Source organism: Thermobia domestica, chromosome 10, assembly GCF_964235325.1.
Source record: "Thermobia domestica chromosome 10, izTheDome1.hap1.1, whole genome shotgun sequence".
NCBI lineage: Eukaryota > Metazoa > Arthropoda > Insecta > Zygentoma > Lepismatidae > Thermobia > Thermobia domestica.
In genome coordinates this window covers 38,690,516-38,708,187 of record NC_137463.1, presented here as the reverse complement: position 1 = coordinate 38,708,187, position 17,672 = coordinate 38,690,516, and the positions used below count along the sequence as shown (strand labels likewise).

The 17,672-nt window shown below is 32.8% G+C and overlaps 1 protein-coding gene across 4 annotated transcripts in view; it reads left to right on the top strand.

Moving 5' to 3' along the window:
* Positions 1 to 17,255, top strand: part of LOC145662452 (dipeptidyl peptidase 1-like) — a 92,769-nt gene extending 75,514 nt beyond the window's left edge. For all 4 annotated transcript variants that reach the window (XM_081728041.1, XM_081728043.1, XM_081728042.1 and 1 more), the window contains 2 exons: positions 5,029 to 5,180; positions 16,798 to 17,255. In XM_081728041.1, coding sequence (XP_081584167.1) covers positions 5,029 to 5,180; positions 16,798 to 16,980 — 335 coding nt within the window. In that variant the 3' untranslated portion in view covers positions 16,981 to 17,255. The remainder of the gene's footprint in view (positions 1 to 5,028; positions 5,181 to 16,797) is intronic.
* The last annotated feature ends 417 nt before the right edge of the window (positions 17,256 to 17,672 follow it).

Sequence of the window (17,672 nt, the reverse complement as noted above, 5' to 3'; positions counted from 1 at the left end):
GGAAGTGTTTCATCGCACTCGAATCCTGCTTGCCACAGATCTTGAAGAATTATCTTACTTACGATTGTTATTGGACTAACAATTCCCAACGGATCAAAGATTGAAGCAATAATTCCCAACATCTTGCGTTTTGTTAAATTATTATTGGACCTTTGATTTAGAGTAAATCCATTCATCACTTGTAGTTGATCAGTTGCTAGATGCCAAAGTAATCCTAATGTTTTAACTTGACCCTTATCGTCTAAGCGTAATGGAAGTTGTGTTTCTCTCAATTCTTCAGAGATGGATTCCAATAACTCAGTACTGTTGGAACACCACTTTCTTAGCAAAAACACACCCTTTTGTAGCATTTGTATTAATTCGTCCTTTAACTTTAAAGCTTCCTCCAAACTTTCAACCCCTGAAATACAATCGTCAATATAGAAGTCATTCTTGAGAATTTGTGCTGCCTTCGGAATTCACAAGCTTCTTCTGCACTTAATTGCTGGAGACAGTGAGTAGCAAGGAAAGGCGCTGAGGCTGTTCCGTATGTGACAGTCTTTAATTCATATACCTTAATGGGTTCTTCTTCTGATCTTCTCCACAAGATCTTCTGGAATTTACAGTCACGCTCATGAATCAAAATCTGTCGATACATCTTCTCTATATCTGCAGTAAAAGCTATAGGGTAGGTGCGAAATCTTAATATAATTAACTGCAAATCGTCTTGCACAGTTGGACCAACTTTGAGAACATCGTTCAGTGAAATGCCACTAGTTGAGCATGTGGATGCATCAAATACTACTCTAGTCTTCGTAGTGGTACTAGCTTCCTTAATAACTGGATGATGAGGCAAGTAATATCCTTGAGTAATATTAGAGCTGCCTTCCACTTCCTTCATATGTTCCAAAGCTTCATACTCTTCAAGGAATGCCACATAATCTGTGCGTAACTTGGGGCATCTATTTAACCTTTTTTCTAGTTGTTGTAAACGCTGAACAGCTGTCTTATAAAAATCACCTATCTGGATCACTTCTTGTTTGAATGGCAGTCTCACTATAAAGCGTCCTGTTAAATGTCTTCTAGTGTTTGCGATAAAATGTTCTTCGCACTCCCTTTCTTCTTTGGATAGAGGTGGCTTAAATCATCGTTGTTGTGCAAAAAGAATGTTCGATGTTCTGGCGTGAAGTTGTTGTGCTTTGGCATCTGCTATTGTCCTGAAACTATCCATCCTAACTCTGTATTTTGGAGAACTGGAAATGCTCCTGGACGCACCTGTTGTCCTGCTTTGAGTAGACTAAAGAAAATTCCAGCACCTAACAACAAATCAATCTTACCAGACTTGTTGAAATTAGGATCCGCTAACTGTAAATTCGGTGGAAAGTTCCATTCTTTAATGTCAATATCAGCATCAGGTAAATTTCCCGCTATTTTGGGCAATACAAAACACTCAACATCTACACTAAAATCACTTACAGCAGAGAATACTTGTAACTTACTTCCGTATTTAACGTTGCAACTTACATTATTAATACCTTGTACAGGAACATTGATAGGAAATTTCTTTAATTTTAACCTTTGAATGAGAGATTCTGTCGCAAAATGAGATTGGGAACAACTATCAAGCAAAGCCCTAACCATATGTAATTTACCATTGCAATCTTTAACTTGAACAACTGCAGTTGAAAGTAAAACACGCACATTACTTTTAGGCTTCACAGAGCAATAAGTACTAGTATTAACAACTTCCTGCCCTTGAGACATTGACTTTTCCCCTACAGGTTCCGTAACAGAATCATTTTCAACACTGGCAGCATGATTAGGCTGTGATTTCTTAAAATCACTATGCAATAACGTGTGATGCTTGAGATTACATTTTTTGCATGCACTTAGCGAACAATCTTTCGCTACATGGTTGACAACTTTCAAACAATTAAAACAAAGTTTGTTCTTTTTCGCAAAACTTAATCTTTTGGATACACTTAATTTCTGAAACTCATTACACTTGTGTAACGCATGACTTCGTTGACAAAACGAACACAAAACATTAGTACTCACATAAGATTGTCTAGCATTTTTTACTTCCTTGACAACATTAGATTTACTGAGATGCGACTTTGATTGCGTAGACTTTACCAATTCTAAGGCCTGGCATTTATTTTCTGAAAAGACATGAAGTTCTTTTAAACTAGCAAACTGTTCCCTATTTGTTTGATTTTCAAAGTCTTTACGTGTTTGTTCATCTAGCTTTTCCAAAGCTAGGTGCGATAACAATATATCCTCCAAAGAAGTATCTAACTCTAACGCCTTAAGTGCATTTACGTTACTTATAGTTTGATTTAATAATGTCCTTAAGTCCGCCACTGAATTTTTACTGATAGTCGGTAATGAAAACAATGCCTTTATATGAGCAGTTGCTATTAGCTTTGGATTATTATACCTTTTGCATATCATTTCCCAAGCAAGTTTGAAATTTTCACCTGTCACTGGTATATTCTCAACTAATTTGCTTGCTTCACCTGATAATGAGGACAACAAGTAATGAAACATTTGAATATCATCTAAACTTTGATTGTTTACAACCAAACTACTGAAAGTATCATGAAAATGTCTGAAATCTATAACTTGACCTTTAAATGTTGGTAGCTTTATGACTGGTAAGTTTAAACACCCTGTATTCGCGGTTGAATCACCTGACGAACTTGTATTGCTACTACTAGCCTTCTCAGTTGTTTCAGCAATTGACGTCATTTTTGCAAGAGTATCGTAATAAGTAACTTCAAATAAATCTCTATCCAGTGTGTATTCATTGTTTTCGTCCTTTAATTCAAGCTGTTTTTGCACTTCATCATATTCTTTGAATATATTGGGTAAACGTGCACACCTAACTTTAATTTGCATTACATCACCGTCTGCTCCAAATTGTTCAACAAATGTTTTCATTCTTGTAAGGGAAGCTTTAGCTAGGCCTCTTGCCTTTATAAGAGAATTGGTATTTGAATTCATTGCTTGTGATATTTCTACCTGAAGTCCTTATAACAACAGACCTTTACACAAGAAAAAAGAAACAAAAAAATATACTTAGCTACGTGACTGCTATATGACTCCTTTGTTTTTCTTCAGATTGCAATGCACAGCTGAATGCGTAGGCGCTTACGTGATAAGTCCACTAGGTCAATTTTGCTTCTGATTCGTAACACTCACTGTTTTTACACACACATAGTTAATATGAATGTTTGAATGATTCACTTATTCTTTTTCTTGGCACAACACTTCCTCCATTCGGCACTGGAGGACCAAAAAAACTTGTTTGTGCTTATGTTCTTAAATGTTCGCGATTTACTTAACTGATAATGGACTGTCTTCTAACAATGGAAACTTCCAATACTTGTTTTTAGTTTTTATTGTACCTTACTAATCGCTGGTTTTTAACTAACACTTAAAATAAACCACAAAGTACATATAATAACTGCACTGTGTTCATTGCACTTAAATAACAAACTTAACTTTAAAATTATGGAAGAAATGTTCGTGCCTCGTGCCTTATGCACTGTCTCTCTTCAACACTTTCCATCTTGAATAACAAATGAAATCTAAATTTCGTAGAAACAGTGTTTCCAGTTCTTAAAAAATATTACTACATAATATAAGACTTAGCACCAGGCGCAATAGACACAACATTGCTCAGATTTCAGTAAGGATCTTGCAATTGTTACAACTGCTACAGGAATCACCGTTTTAAAGTTTACAATGTATAAACTGTTAGCAGCAAGATGTGTTCGATTTATCCTACTGTAAAGAGAAACCCTTTGATTTGGCATAGAAAACATTACGCATGGATCCAGTTAGAATGGAGTCATGTCCTGTTTACAGATGAATTCCGTTTTAGTCTCACCAGTGATTATCGACGTAAACTCATCTGGATTCAGCCTGAAACATAGTTCCTTCCAGCTAACAGTAGTGAGCTTAACCATAACACGGAAGGAGGAATCATAGGGTAGAGTGGAATAATCCTGAAGTTTCGTGCGTCCTTGCACATCTTTGTGTGAGGTATCATCACAGATATAGGATTTGGAATGATATTTTGGATCAGTATGTTCGTCTGTTTCAGAGTGTAGTGGGTCTTTATTTCATTGCAATGGGTGATAATACCTGTCCCCATTGAACTGACATAATGAGTAAGCTGAGACTTAGGATATTGGACGATTCGATTGGGCCAGCCGATCAACTAACATCTTGCAACAGAATCCATTAGAGCATGTGAGGTGTATCCTTCATAGGCGAATTTCACGTCGTTATATAGCTCCAAGATCCGTTGCCGAGCCCACGTTGGCAATGACCCAACAATAGCAAGCCACACCCCAGCCAATTACTGATAATTTCATCCTCTGCATACCACCACGTTGTGCTGCATGTCTTACGGTATAAGAAAATCACATCCACTGCTGATATCTCTGTACGTAACCCTTTTTCATTTAATACTACATACGTACATTTCCTGATTTTCACACCGCTGTGCTAGCCTATTATGTAATTTTTTTAAAACACTGTTTTCAGTCTGTTACCATAAGGAATTTTATACTGTTTTCAGTCTGTTACAATAAGGAATTTTATCTCCTTTAAATATATGAGTGGCTCTCCGTTTTCTTCGTATGATTTATCCTACAACCACATTATCATTAACTTTAGAACATAAAAGTCCAAACGATTAGTTACGCGTAAAAATGTCTTTATTTTTAACAAAATAATATAGCAATTTAGGGGAACAAAGTACAGTTATAGTGTGAAAAAAAAAATGTAAATTCAAACCTCTAGACCACATTAAATATTCCATTGTATAAATAGGTTATTCATGAACTATGCAATTATGTATTGACTTCAAGAAGGTTGGGGATGAAATCAGAGTCTAATAGCGAATATTCCATAATTGCACCTCTGACGAGTATATATATGTTTAGTTTCCTGCAGTTTCTCTCTGCCTTGTTTTTTTACAACTCTGATGCTTAAATAAAGCTAAATTATTAATGTCTTTGCAATTTTCTTACGCAGGTTACTTCGGTGCTTGTAACGAAGAAGCTATGAGAATTGCTCTTGTTGAAAACGGCCCAATTGCTGTGTCTTTGGCACTAAGCTACGACTTCTTGTATTATAAAAGTGGAATTTATTCCGAAACTGGTCTGGTTGGATTCAACCCGTATGTCGTAAGTATACTTACAGGACTGTTTATACTGTTCTACAGCAGTATTATATCTTATTTTCTTGTTTTCAAATTAAGAGATAGGATTTTCGGTATTATTGTGAGCCATTTGAGGTGTTATTTGAATTAAAAAGTAGGGCTAAGGTATAGAAAAAAAAAGTAATGGATACTGATATGCTTACCATACTTAATCGAAAACTGTCTGGTAGATCATAGTTTTTCGGGGACGCTTATTTTTACATGTATTTCAAACTCTTCAAAATTAAAAATTTAGACTTTAGATTGTAAACTTTGGAGAAGGTTATAAAATGTATGGTTTATAACCCATTATCGTGACACAAATGATGACGTGCAATGTTCTTTTTCACAAACAATCATTCATGAGATATGTCCTTCTTGTATCCTTCAAATCTGTTACAATGTATAGAGTACTTTGGTAACTATCAAAACAAGTGAGTTCACTCCTTTTGGAAATTATGGATAATATATTTACTTTATGAGATGAAAGGATAAAGATCGTATTATACGAATTTTGAGTGACGTCAAGTTGATTGGAATCCATCCTTGTGGACGATAAATAATTCATTTTCTATATGGGAACATTTTACGAATAATCTGGTCGGTCAGTAAATTCGATAACAACGTAAAAATATGCAGATTACTTCGCAGTAGATTTTTAACATTATCTAATCTATTACGACTGGTACATGGAGCAAATAATGAGGAATTAGAAGAAAGAAGTACTTTACTAAGAGGAATTTCTAACTTACTACAATCTTGTAATATAGAAAATTTAAAATGAGTGTAAAGATGTCATGAATTGTCAATAGACAACAGCAACCTTCTCTTATCTTTTCAATTTATGTCTTATGGAGTGACAACATTAACAATAGTTCAATCTGTTTCATGAGATTAATGTTGAAACTTTACTCAAAGAAGACTGAGTCAATTAACATATAGTAATTGGTGCTTTTTTGATACTTTGTTTCCTTTAGTATTGAGAACTTTTGGGAAGTTAAAGCTTTGATTTTATTTGAGATTAGCGTCGCTTTCAGCAGCGAGGCTATATGAGTCGTGAACCTACAGCTTAACGTAAAATCCGAACCATATGAGCTCCTTCTGGGAACCAAACCCGGATTCAAAGGCGCACTAAAGGAAACCAAAGGCACATAACCTAACCATATATCCACAAGGACGTTCAAGCACTAAAATAATGTTGCTGATTAGTTAAAGTATAATCAACGATAAATGTAACAAAATAAAATGTTTACAGGTTATCCTCTAATTATTGGTTCAACTTATCTTTGGACAAAGTTTTCAATGTCTCATATATTAACTTTAACTGAATTATTGTGGATAATGAGATTCCGTAATAAGTAATTGAAAAGATTGAAGAAAATTTACTTTCATGTGTTGTGTCACTTTAGAACAACATATGGTAGTAAATTTGATATATTAGCTATAGAAAATCTCTTACCTGACTGTCCTCTTTATTAGCTTACGTACTAAGGAATTATTTCGAATCAAAAGTTTTACAAAAATAAGGACCAAATATGTTATCCATGATTTCCAAAAGGAGTGAACTCACTTGTTTGATAGCCACTAAAGTTCTGTCTACATTATAACAGATTTGAAGAATGTAGATGGGTGATTGTTTGTAAGAAAAAAAAAATTGGACATCGTCATTTGTTATGATGATAGGTTATAAACCATACACTTTATAACCTTCTCTATAGTTAATTATAAAAAATCGATGAGATAAGGTAAACTCGGTTTAAGGTTTTTTTTTTTTCTTTTTTTTAAAGAAACGAAGTTGTCGATTTACATTTGTGAACACAAACAACAAATCTATGATAACTTCTTCACAAATTTAAATTTTAATTAAGTTATGAAAACTAAAAATAATTAAAAATAGAACACAAAAGTTAAGAAATTATATATATATATATATATATAAGTAACAAGTAACAAGGAAGTAACAAAAGTAACAATACCCTTTCTCTTTCTCTCTCTCTCTCTCTCTCTCTCTCTCTCTCTCTCTCTCTCTCTCTCTCTCTCTATATATATATATATATATATATATATATATATATATAGATAGATAGATAGATAGATAGATAGAAAAAAGGAAGTTCTGTTCAACTATTCATGTTTGATTTTTGTGACTTACACCTTCTAGTTTCATCCTTCACCTGTAGCATATAATCTACTCTTGTGAATCTCTTGGATATGTAGCAAAATCAGAATTTCAAATTAAGTTCATATATAATTCTAACTGCATCTGTAGAAAAGTTAGAAAAATAAGATACTTTTTCAAAATCTAATTCAGACATCTGCAACTTGGAAAGAATGCAAAATTACTTTTTCTTAGACAGAATGAGAAAGATTCAGCTTGTTCCAGAATCCATTGATATATCCCATAAGATCAGAAACTAATTGGCCTCTTTGCTGTAGTTCAATGTTCACTTCAGTATAGATGTCGTGCTAATATCTCTCAAAAGTGTCAAATGTCAATCCCCGCTATCAAATGACTATCCTCTTTTTATTAGCTTACGTACTAAGGAATCATTTCGAGTCAAAAATTTTACAAAAGTAATTATCAAAATATATTAAATATTACTATTTTGGAATATAATAATTTTTTAGTTCATAGAAGTGGTAAAAACTACAGTTTCTTCTTACAGACTTAAATAATGTTTATTCAAAATTAAATTCACATTTGAAATAGAAAGTAACGATTCTTTGAGCTATGTAAATTTGTCTTTCCGTAGAAGGCACAACAATTGATTATATCCATTTACAACAAACATACCTCTAGCTATGTATAACATCCATGAAAATTCCATAAAGACTCTGCTCATTCAAGTATTATAAAATCTAATACTTGATGAACTTATCCACAATAGCATACAAATCATTATCTGACGAAGAGGGTTTATCAAATAGAATTAATACGACTTTCAAATTGGAGCAAATAGATGCGCACTTTGAAAAAGATGGAAACAACTGTTCAAAAGTCGTCTAAAGCAGATTGAAAAATTTGAGAACTCAAAAGTATCAAAAATGAATCTCAATTTTCCTATATTTAAAATAATATATTGTCAACAAGAGAGTCACATAAAAATATAACTTATAAACTAAGTTTCAAATCCCCTACGTGTAAACCTTAAGTGATTCTAAACAATACAGTAGAAATGAAAAAATGAAACCTTTAAGTTTTACGTCCCACGATTATGCTGGTTAGGCTAAAGGAGATGGTGATGAGAGATGAGGGAAATGGTGGAATGAAGAAAGTGGGAGAAAACGGGAGAACCCTGAGAAAACCCACGAGCACGGTGTTTGTCCATTACAAAGTCCACACGGCGCGAGCTGGGATCAAACCAGGGACCACAAGCACAGGAGGTGAACGTTCTACCACTGAGCCACCGCGTCCCCCAACAATACAATATAGTTTTGTTTAATCAACTTAAACCGGAATAAAGTTTTTTTTTTTTTTTCAATATACATTCACTAAATACAACGTCACGAAACTAATGATCACTTAACAGAAAGATATCAGCCGCTCCGAATTGAATTCAAATCTTAACTGGCAGGTGTCTCTTGATCTTTACAGTACAGTATAGTACGTGTACAAAAAAAAAAAAAAAAAAAAAAAAAAAAAAAAAAAAAAAAAAAAAAAAAAAAAAAAAAAAAAAAGTGAGTGACAGAATACAGCTACCGTGTCGTAGCAATGAATTTACTGTGATAAATAACGGTCAGATCAAAACAAATATTGTACTAATTGTTAGCATTTTTATATGAAAGTCTCAGACGAGTAACGGTTAGTTAGGAAATTTGATTAATGGAAATTGAGTTAAACGGAATTGTAGTGTACTTTGTAAACTACGATTCTGATCCTGAAGCGAGCTCTCCGGTACACGTATGTTTGGTGCACGGTTTCCCGAATACAATTTTCGGTAGGAGAGTATTGAACGCTTTACGGTGGTTCATATTGTACGTTAACTATAGGTGCACGTCTCGTATATCCTTGATGCCAAAAAGGGACGCTAGAACTCTAATAAATAAACAAATAATTATTTTGGAGTGTATGATATGAAATGTGAATATGATACCAAGTGTATGGACATTGGTAAAAGTGATATAAAAGCCAAAGTTAAAAGAAAAATTTATATCAGAAATTCATTAGAAAAAAATACAGTGCATTAAATTTATGCAAGTTTTTATTTTCACATATTCACACTATGAAGGACATACGTATTTTATAAAAATCAAGTTCACAAATAGAAAGTAATTGGTACATTTGAGTTCCTATGTACACAGAAAAAATCCAGAACTTAAGATAGATAAAGGAAATTTTCATAAGGATTCAGACGTAACTGTGAACACGTTTATTAATAAAACATACAATTTGCAATTTTACAAACATGATTTTATCATAAATTTATTTACCAGTTCTATATTCCTGCAGGATTATTCGATTGTAAGGTTTACTTAAAATAATAATAATAATAATAATAATAATAATAATAATAATAATAATAATAATAATAATAATAATAATAATAATAATAATAATAATAATACGCAATGTTCAATTACGAAAACGTTCAGTTTCGTTTACAATTGCTCATAATTAATAACAACATGATTAACATTGAATAATTTGCTGTCAGGGCCCACTCTACCATATGTGCAACACGTGCATTTGCACGGAGCGACGAGTTTCAACGGGGGAAAAAAATCTGTCATAATTATATGATTCAAAATAAATATTTCTTACTGGAAACAGATTTCATGATGATGGTAGTTAAATTTACTAAGCTGACTTTCTATTTGAAATCATGTTTAAGTCTCATTAGTTTAAGGTCACATGGACAGTGCTAAAGCAAATGGTCAAACAAATCCCAGCATGAATTGCTTGATTGTTGTCAAATGCAGAACTAAATTCTCGAACAGCAGCAAACACTTATTTCATTTAGCTAGTTATCATAGTTTTGATATGAAAACTAGTCTTGTCTTTGTCACAAACAAGTTCCTTATCATTGAAGATGGAAACAAGTTTTATTGTTTTTTGAATAAATCAACAGATATAGAAGGAAAATTAAGAAATAAAGATAAAAGAGCTAGTTGAACTGGAATTGCAAATCAATATATTGAGATTGAAGCATGATATTGAATTCTATATAAAAAGGATTACCATCTTTCCTTTGCAGGTGTGTTTACTTTATCTGTTTCTAACGTAATAGTATTTTTTTTTTTAAAAAACATACTCAACTAGATTGTATTTGTAGTGCTCAGGCCTTTCTGAGTGTGAGTTCACTTTCCTTCTCTTTCGTTGTTCATAATAGAGCAGCGGACTTAAAATCGTGGGTTTTAATAAGAATTGTTCTTTCTGTAGAAAGGGGGCGGTGGCGGCAAATGATGCCAACAGGGGGAGGAAAATTGCCTATGACCGGCTTTGTTTACTATGCAGTTATTTGTTTAATTAACACTTATCCGGGCAAGGTAAGTAACGTAGACGGGCAACGGGGGCCTGTCAGACCCAGGTTGTCACATACTCTTCCAACTAATCTAGAATATATATTTTACGCACGTGTTCAATATATAATTATGTGACCATTTGATCTTATAGTTCGCAGGAATGCATTAGAGTTACAAGGGTCTTCCAAGGCTCCGGTTGCCTGGTTACGTCAGGAAAAGGTTTTCATTTTTTTAAAATCCATTAGCTTTACCAACTCGATATGTTCATGATTTTAACTTCGACTAAGGATAGAAGAATTCAGAATTTTATGTCATCGAAATATGTATGGCTACTGAGAAATTAGAAAAAATTGAAGCTACTGGGCCTTTACCCAGATAAGGGTTAAGTGAAAAAATATTACTGTTTTAAAAGAGAAATTTACTCTCTTTATTCTTAAAGAAAGTAACTTTTCTGCTTGTAATCCCTTCAACTTCAGACCAAGATTGTAGTATACAAAGTTGAAAGAATGGATTAAAATTCAAAGATCAGGAACACAAACTAGTAATAGAAAAACCTAGTTTCTGAAATGTATTTCTTCCGCATGATTCAAAATATATATCTCAAATGTGTTCCTTTCGTGTGATTTCAAAATATATCTCAAATGTGTTCCTTCCGTATGATTTCAAAATATTTCTCAAATGTGTTCCTTCCGTTTGATTTCAAAATATATCTCAAATGTGTTCCTTCCACATGATTTCAATATATATCTCAATGTGTTCCTCCCTCATGATTGCAAAATATATCTCAAATGTTTTCTTTCCTCATGATTTCAAAATATATCTCAAATGTATTCCTTCCTCATGATTTCAAAATATATCTCAAATGTATTCCTTCCACATGATTTCAAACAATGCCTCAAATGTGTTCCTTCGTCATGATTTCAAAATATATCTCAAATGTTTTCCTTCCTCATGATTTCAAAATATATCTCAAATGTATTCCTTCCACATGATTTCAAACTATGCCTCAAATGTGTTCCTTTCTCTCATGATTTCAAAATATATCTCAAATGTTTTCTTTCCTCATGATTTCAAAATATATCTCAAATGTATTCCTTCCTCATGATTTCGAAATATATCTCAAATGTATTCCTTCCACATGATTTCAAACTATGCCTCAAATGTGTTCTATCCTCATGATTTCAAAATATGTCTCAAATGTTTTCCTTCCTCATGATTTCAAAATATATCTCAAATGTATTCCTTCCACATGATTTCAAACTATACCTCAAATATGTTCCTTCCTCATGATTTCAAAATATATCTCAAATGTTTTCCTTTCTCATGATTTCAAGATATATCTTAAATGTTTTCCTTTCTCATGATTTCAAAATATATCTCAAATGTTTTCCTTCCTCATGATTTCAAAATATATCTAAAACGTGTTCCTTCCACATGATTTCAAACTAAATAGCTGCCTAATTTTATTGTTTATCGTGACGATTCCATCCTTGAAAATGTCGCTTTTAATACTGATAATATATAGATCAGATTTTTGTTTAATCTTGGTTTAATACACCACATACAGAATTTATTGGTAACTTGTAAAGTGAATATTCTACTTTTGGTATATTACAAGGCATGTGGCACATGCCTTGGTACATTCTTATGTATTAAAGTATACCGATTTCTAATAAAATTATTTACGTACATTCTAAAATACGATATATACAGAAAATAGTAGAAAGTGCAATAAAGCCAATATATTTCATAAAATATAGAATGCCTTGTAGTAGTACATACTTGTGAAGTACTTTTGAAATTACAAGTCATAGTATTGTTTTCTCATTTTTCTTAACTCTCGGACAAAAAAAAAAAAAAATAAAAAAGGAATTTCATGTTTCAACCTAGAGACTAATAATTGAGGTAAATATGTAGTTATATGCATTGTTATTATTAATAGTGTGATTTACTAATACAGAAGTACGATCTACGTAGTGCGGTTATGCTATGAATTATCTATGATTAACATTGAACGGGACGTACGCGAGAGACATCATAGTAATAGCAATAACCACATTTTTTGTAGAACTCTAGACATCGATAATTTCTACACCAATTTTCATAAACATTCTGTTTTTGTTGAAATGAAAGAATAGAATTTCAAGGGAATCTTGTTAATGCATGTAATTTATATTTATTCTTATCTGTTGAGATGTTCCAGCTACTGCATCATGACTAGACATTGACGAATATGAAGTGAGTACATACCTCTACAGGGCTTAATATATGTTGGTCTAATAGAAGTCCTGTAGATAATGCACTTCAGTATAAATTTATAATATTCAGGTCGGATCAACGGTTGGATATGGAATCCTCTTCTTTCAATCGTTAAGCGTTGCAATGCCACGAATCCAAATCGTTTTGTTCTTTCACTAGTGCTTAGGTCATGTACTTACTGTACTCGTGGTGAAATAATAGGTATCTGTACCTACAAGAATGTACTTGTATTATCATGTTTGTCAATGTATGAACTTACACGATAGTTCGTGTAAGATAGTTGACTTCGGTGCATGGAAACAAATTCAAAGGCTGAATTACAAAGCAGTTTTTCATAGATAAAGAATTCTTAAGCTAATCATAGAATGAGTTTTGAAATACTCAAAGTTTCCTTTCACTGTCCTTTGCAAATCATATTGAAGAGTAATGAACTAAAAGCATAATCACGGACAAAAGTTTAATAATTGAGTTATACGTAATCTGTGACAATAATACTCCATTGGTAAAAAGTATCTTTTGTTATCATTGGAACACTTATCTGTAAATTTCTATAAAATAATACATATTCTAGTAGTTTCATAAACTTCTCGATCGCTTAAGCCTGAATTAACCCACCAGAGCGTACAAAACTTCATGTGCCAAAACATACTTTGAATTTTCGTTTATTAAGAAACAAAAGTTGCATTTCCTAAGTAAAACAGCTTCACGAACACGTATACTCACACCAAAAATCCACTTATACAGTTAGGATAAACAATTTCTTAATTTCTTATTAAGGAGTGAATGTTGAATTCTAAGAATTCTGTATCAATGAAAAATTAAGTGTAGGGAAGAACAGCGCTATATGGCACAATTAGGCTCATGTTCTCCTAATGCAGTACGATACCTCCTACCAACAGCATCACTATTACAAATATTCCGCTAGAGAACAGCATCAGTATAACAAATAGAAATACATTACTGATCGAAACATTACATTCATTCTGTGGAATAAGATTTATTTGCAAGTTTCTGTAAGCATCGCATAATGTACTGCTTATGATGTTGGAGAGGTTGTTTTAATTAGTTATAGACTGAAACCAGAGTATGCCTAATTTGTAAGCAGGAGAGATTTTACAGTGCATGGTTTGAGGATCATCCTACAACTAAGATGAATTAAAGTTTAGTTTAATTGTAGCTATACCTAGGTACATTCCTTAAGGTGCACAATACTCAAAAATGTTCTTTGGCAAAACATTGTAACTAATCATATGTGGAAACGGTAATTTCATTCGATAAGTTACCAAAAACTTGAAGCTTTGGAGCTACTGACATATGCAAAGTAGAATTTAACAAGGGAAGACTGCAGGTTTCCAGATGAAATCAACTTTAACTATTTTAATTTTGATAGAATGACGAATTTACTTCTACTCATTTGCGACTTGATATAGGACAAACTTCCTTGCAATTTTCTTCATTGTAATTTCTAAAGGAAAATTTTGTTTGTGCTAGCATACTTCTGTATTTGGGGCAGAAATCATTGTGATAACATAACACAGAAAGATAAATATTTTCTAAAAGAATATATATGTTTATCTTCATTCTACTACGTTTAGCGACAATTAGGCACTTAGTGACATTTAGAACTAGTTCTATGATTTTTTTTGTAAGTACCAATAAGTTTAGCAAGGAACAAATTGGCATTGTAAATCAACGTTTATCATGCGAGATATCACTTCACGTTTTCAATCCATTTTCTTCATACGAAGAAGTTTCATTTTGACACAGACTTTTATCTAATTAGCTATAAATGCTACTTTTTTTGCTTTTTTCCTGGGTTATTATTGTTTATAAAAATTGCCTTTTTCTTTGATTTATTTTTTAAATAATCTTTACTTTATCCCACTTGAATTGGAATTACATCTATCTATCTATCTATCTATCTATCTATCTATCTATCTATCTATCTATCTATCTATCTATCTATCTATCTATCTATCTATCTATCTATCTATCTATCTATCTATCTATCACTATTTCATCACTATTTCTTCATTTTATTTAGCTTTTATTTCTAGCTTTCTATGTAGCTAAGATATAGCTATAGAAAGTTAAACTTTATTTACCTCATAGCGATAATAATCAATATATCTGCTTCTTATGTACATTTCTGACGACTTCTGACTTCTGTCTTCTGTAGTTTCATCATTCTTACTTCAGCGTATCATCTGAGTTAGCTGCGTTAACCTGTAACACGACATTAAGAAATTCAATTAATAAAAGGATACGACGAGATATAAATAAATAAATAAAGGAATAGATACATATATGTAAATAAGTACGGCAAAGATATGTAAAATAAAATTTATAATAAATGAGTCGATAAAAGTAAAATAATAGAATATAAATAAAAGAAAGGATATAAATGGTAATAAATAAAAAATATTTACAAGTCGTGGTTAAACAGCATAGTATGTTGAGGATGGGATACCTAAAACGAAGATGAGATTTATAACAAATGTGGTTACAAATATATAATATTCGACAGAAGATACTATATTTACTGTTAATTGTACATAAACTACGTGAAGCATCTAACATTACTATATACTTAATATCCTACGCTACTCTGCAAATATGCGTTAACATACTATAGATAAATCTAAGCACATTAAATAAAGAAAGGTACTACCGTATGCCAAAGCTCACAATCTATTCTACTTAACTACAATACTTACTTTGTTGAACATGATATTAATCTTGTGTGTTTTATGTTTTATTATGTTCATGAATAATCGAAGGCAATATAAAATTACATAAAATTCAGAGTCATATATTATTTTAATGGTAATTGTATGTTTACTCTTTTACTTTTGAATTAATTAGTTAATAAATAATATATGATAAGTTTATCTGTATGAAGTAATCCAAATATGTTCACTGTCGGCATTTATCTTTGCAACTAAGTTCCTGGACAACATATTTTTAATTATCCGTAGCGACTGCTGCGGTGGCGACTAAGAACATTGGGCCAAATTAGATTAGTTTCACCTTAAGTTCACGGTATGGACAGGTAAACTGAAAGAAAATAAAAGGTCAAAGTTGCGCGGGAATATAAGGTTTTAGTACACCTATGGTCTTGGCTTTGTTACATTTCTAATTTCTCAGTAAAAATTACTTTACTTCCTCTGAAAACAGTATTCTTCCTTCAAATGCACTATGGCGGGCATCTGTTACTCAACTTTATTTTAATCATACCAAATGATAATCATGTTTCTCCACATACTTCGCTATGGTCCCCTATGATTCACAACCGTTTTATACATGGGGTTAATCGTGATTTGCCTAGGTTCATCACGAGTAGAGTTACATGTACTATATGTAAAAACTTAATCGTAGAGGCACCAGCACACTAGTTTGCCTAGAGCCATAATGGCATTACTATGCACTACTGTGGCCTTTGCGGCCGTGGTGGCTGTGGTAGAACGTTCACCTCTGGTGCTAGGGTATTCCGGGTTCGAACCCAGCCAGCAAAATTTGTGGTGGAGAAACACCGTGCACGCGGGTTTTCTCGGGGTTCTCCCGTTTCCTCCCACTTTCTTCATTCCACCATTTCATTTATCTCTCATCATCACCGCCTCCTTTAGCCTAGCCGGCATAACCGTGGGACGTAAAACTCAATAATATCATTTCATTTTTACTGTGGCCTTTCTAAATTCACAGTGCGTGGGACTTCTGGTTCGATTCCCAACCAAGTAAATTCCTGGTGGACAATATCGTGACCCTGGGTTTTCTCAGAGTACTCTAGTATCTTTCTTAGGTTCTACGTAACATAAATATAATTAAATAAAATCACTTTGACATTGGACTCAGACTAACAGCATTTAAAATATTTTTTTCAGCCTGTAACTCATGGTGTTGTCCTAGTTGGTTACGGGGAAGATGAGAAAACCAAGAAGAAATACTGGATTGCCAAAAACAGTTGGGGTACCGACTGGGGGCAAAATGGCTATGTGAACCTTGAAAGAGGAATCAACTTGCGATACGTCGAATCTATGGGAGTTGAAGCAATGATAATACCTTGATCATACGATCTGGGCATGCAGTCATAGTGTCATCGAACATCATTTTTCTAGCATAATTTTCATTAACTGGTTAGCATATGTATGATAATGAAAAAAGGAAACAAATAAGCTGATAATCTATCAAAATGTTCAATTGCATTTATTTTTCTAATTGTGTACGCAACTTAATGCTGCAAATAATGAAATGTGAGATATACGGTACTAATATAGAAATAGTAAATGTAATCTGACTCGTTGTTTATGTAAGATTATTCTTATGAAAGAATAGATGTTTTTTTTACATAGTATTAAAGATAAAGAAAATATATAGCTTTGCTTTCCATCTTGAACTGATTTACATAGATTTATATACAAAGTCCGCCAGAAAAATGTATACACTCTTTGTCGTCCTGTATCAAGATAATTGTTCCGAAATTTAAGTATGTTGTAGTATGGTTCTTCGCCCAACAGATGTCGGCATAGTCAATTGTTTTCAATTAAACTTATGTTGTAATACGTTTTTTCGCTCAACAGATGTCGGTACTGTCAGCACAGTTAGGGCCTAATGAGATAAATGGCAGGAGCACGCGTGACGTTCGAGCAGCTTAAGTACGTTTTGAATGCCATTGAAGTGCAGCGTCAGTAGAGAGGGGAGTTTGGTACTGAACCACCAACCCCTCTAACAATCAAAAGCATTTTCTAGAAGTTTGAGA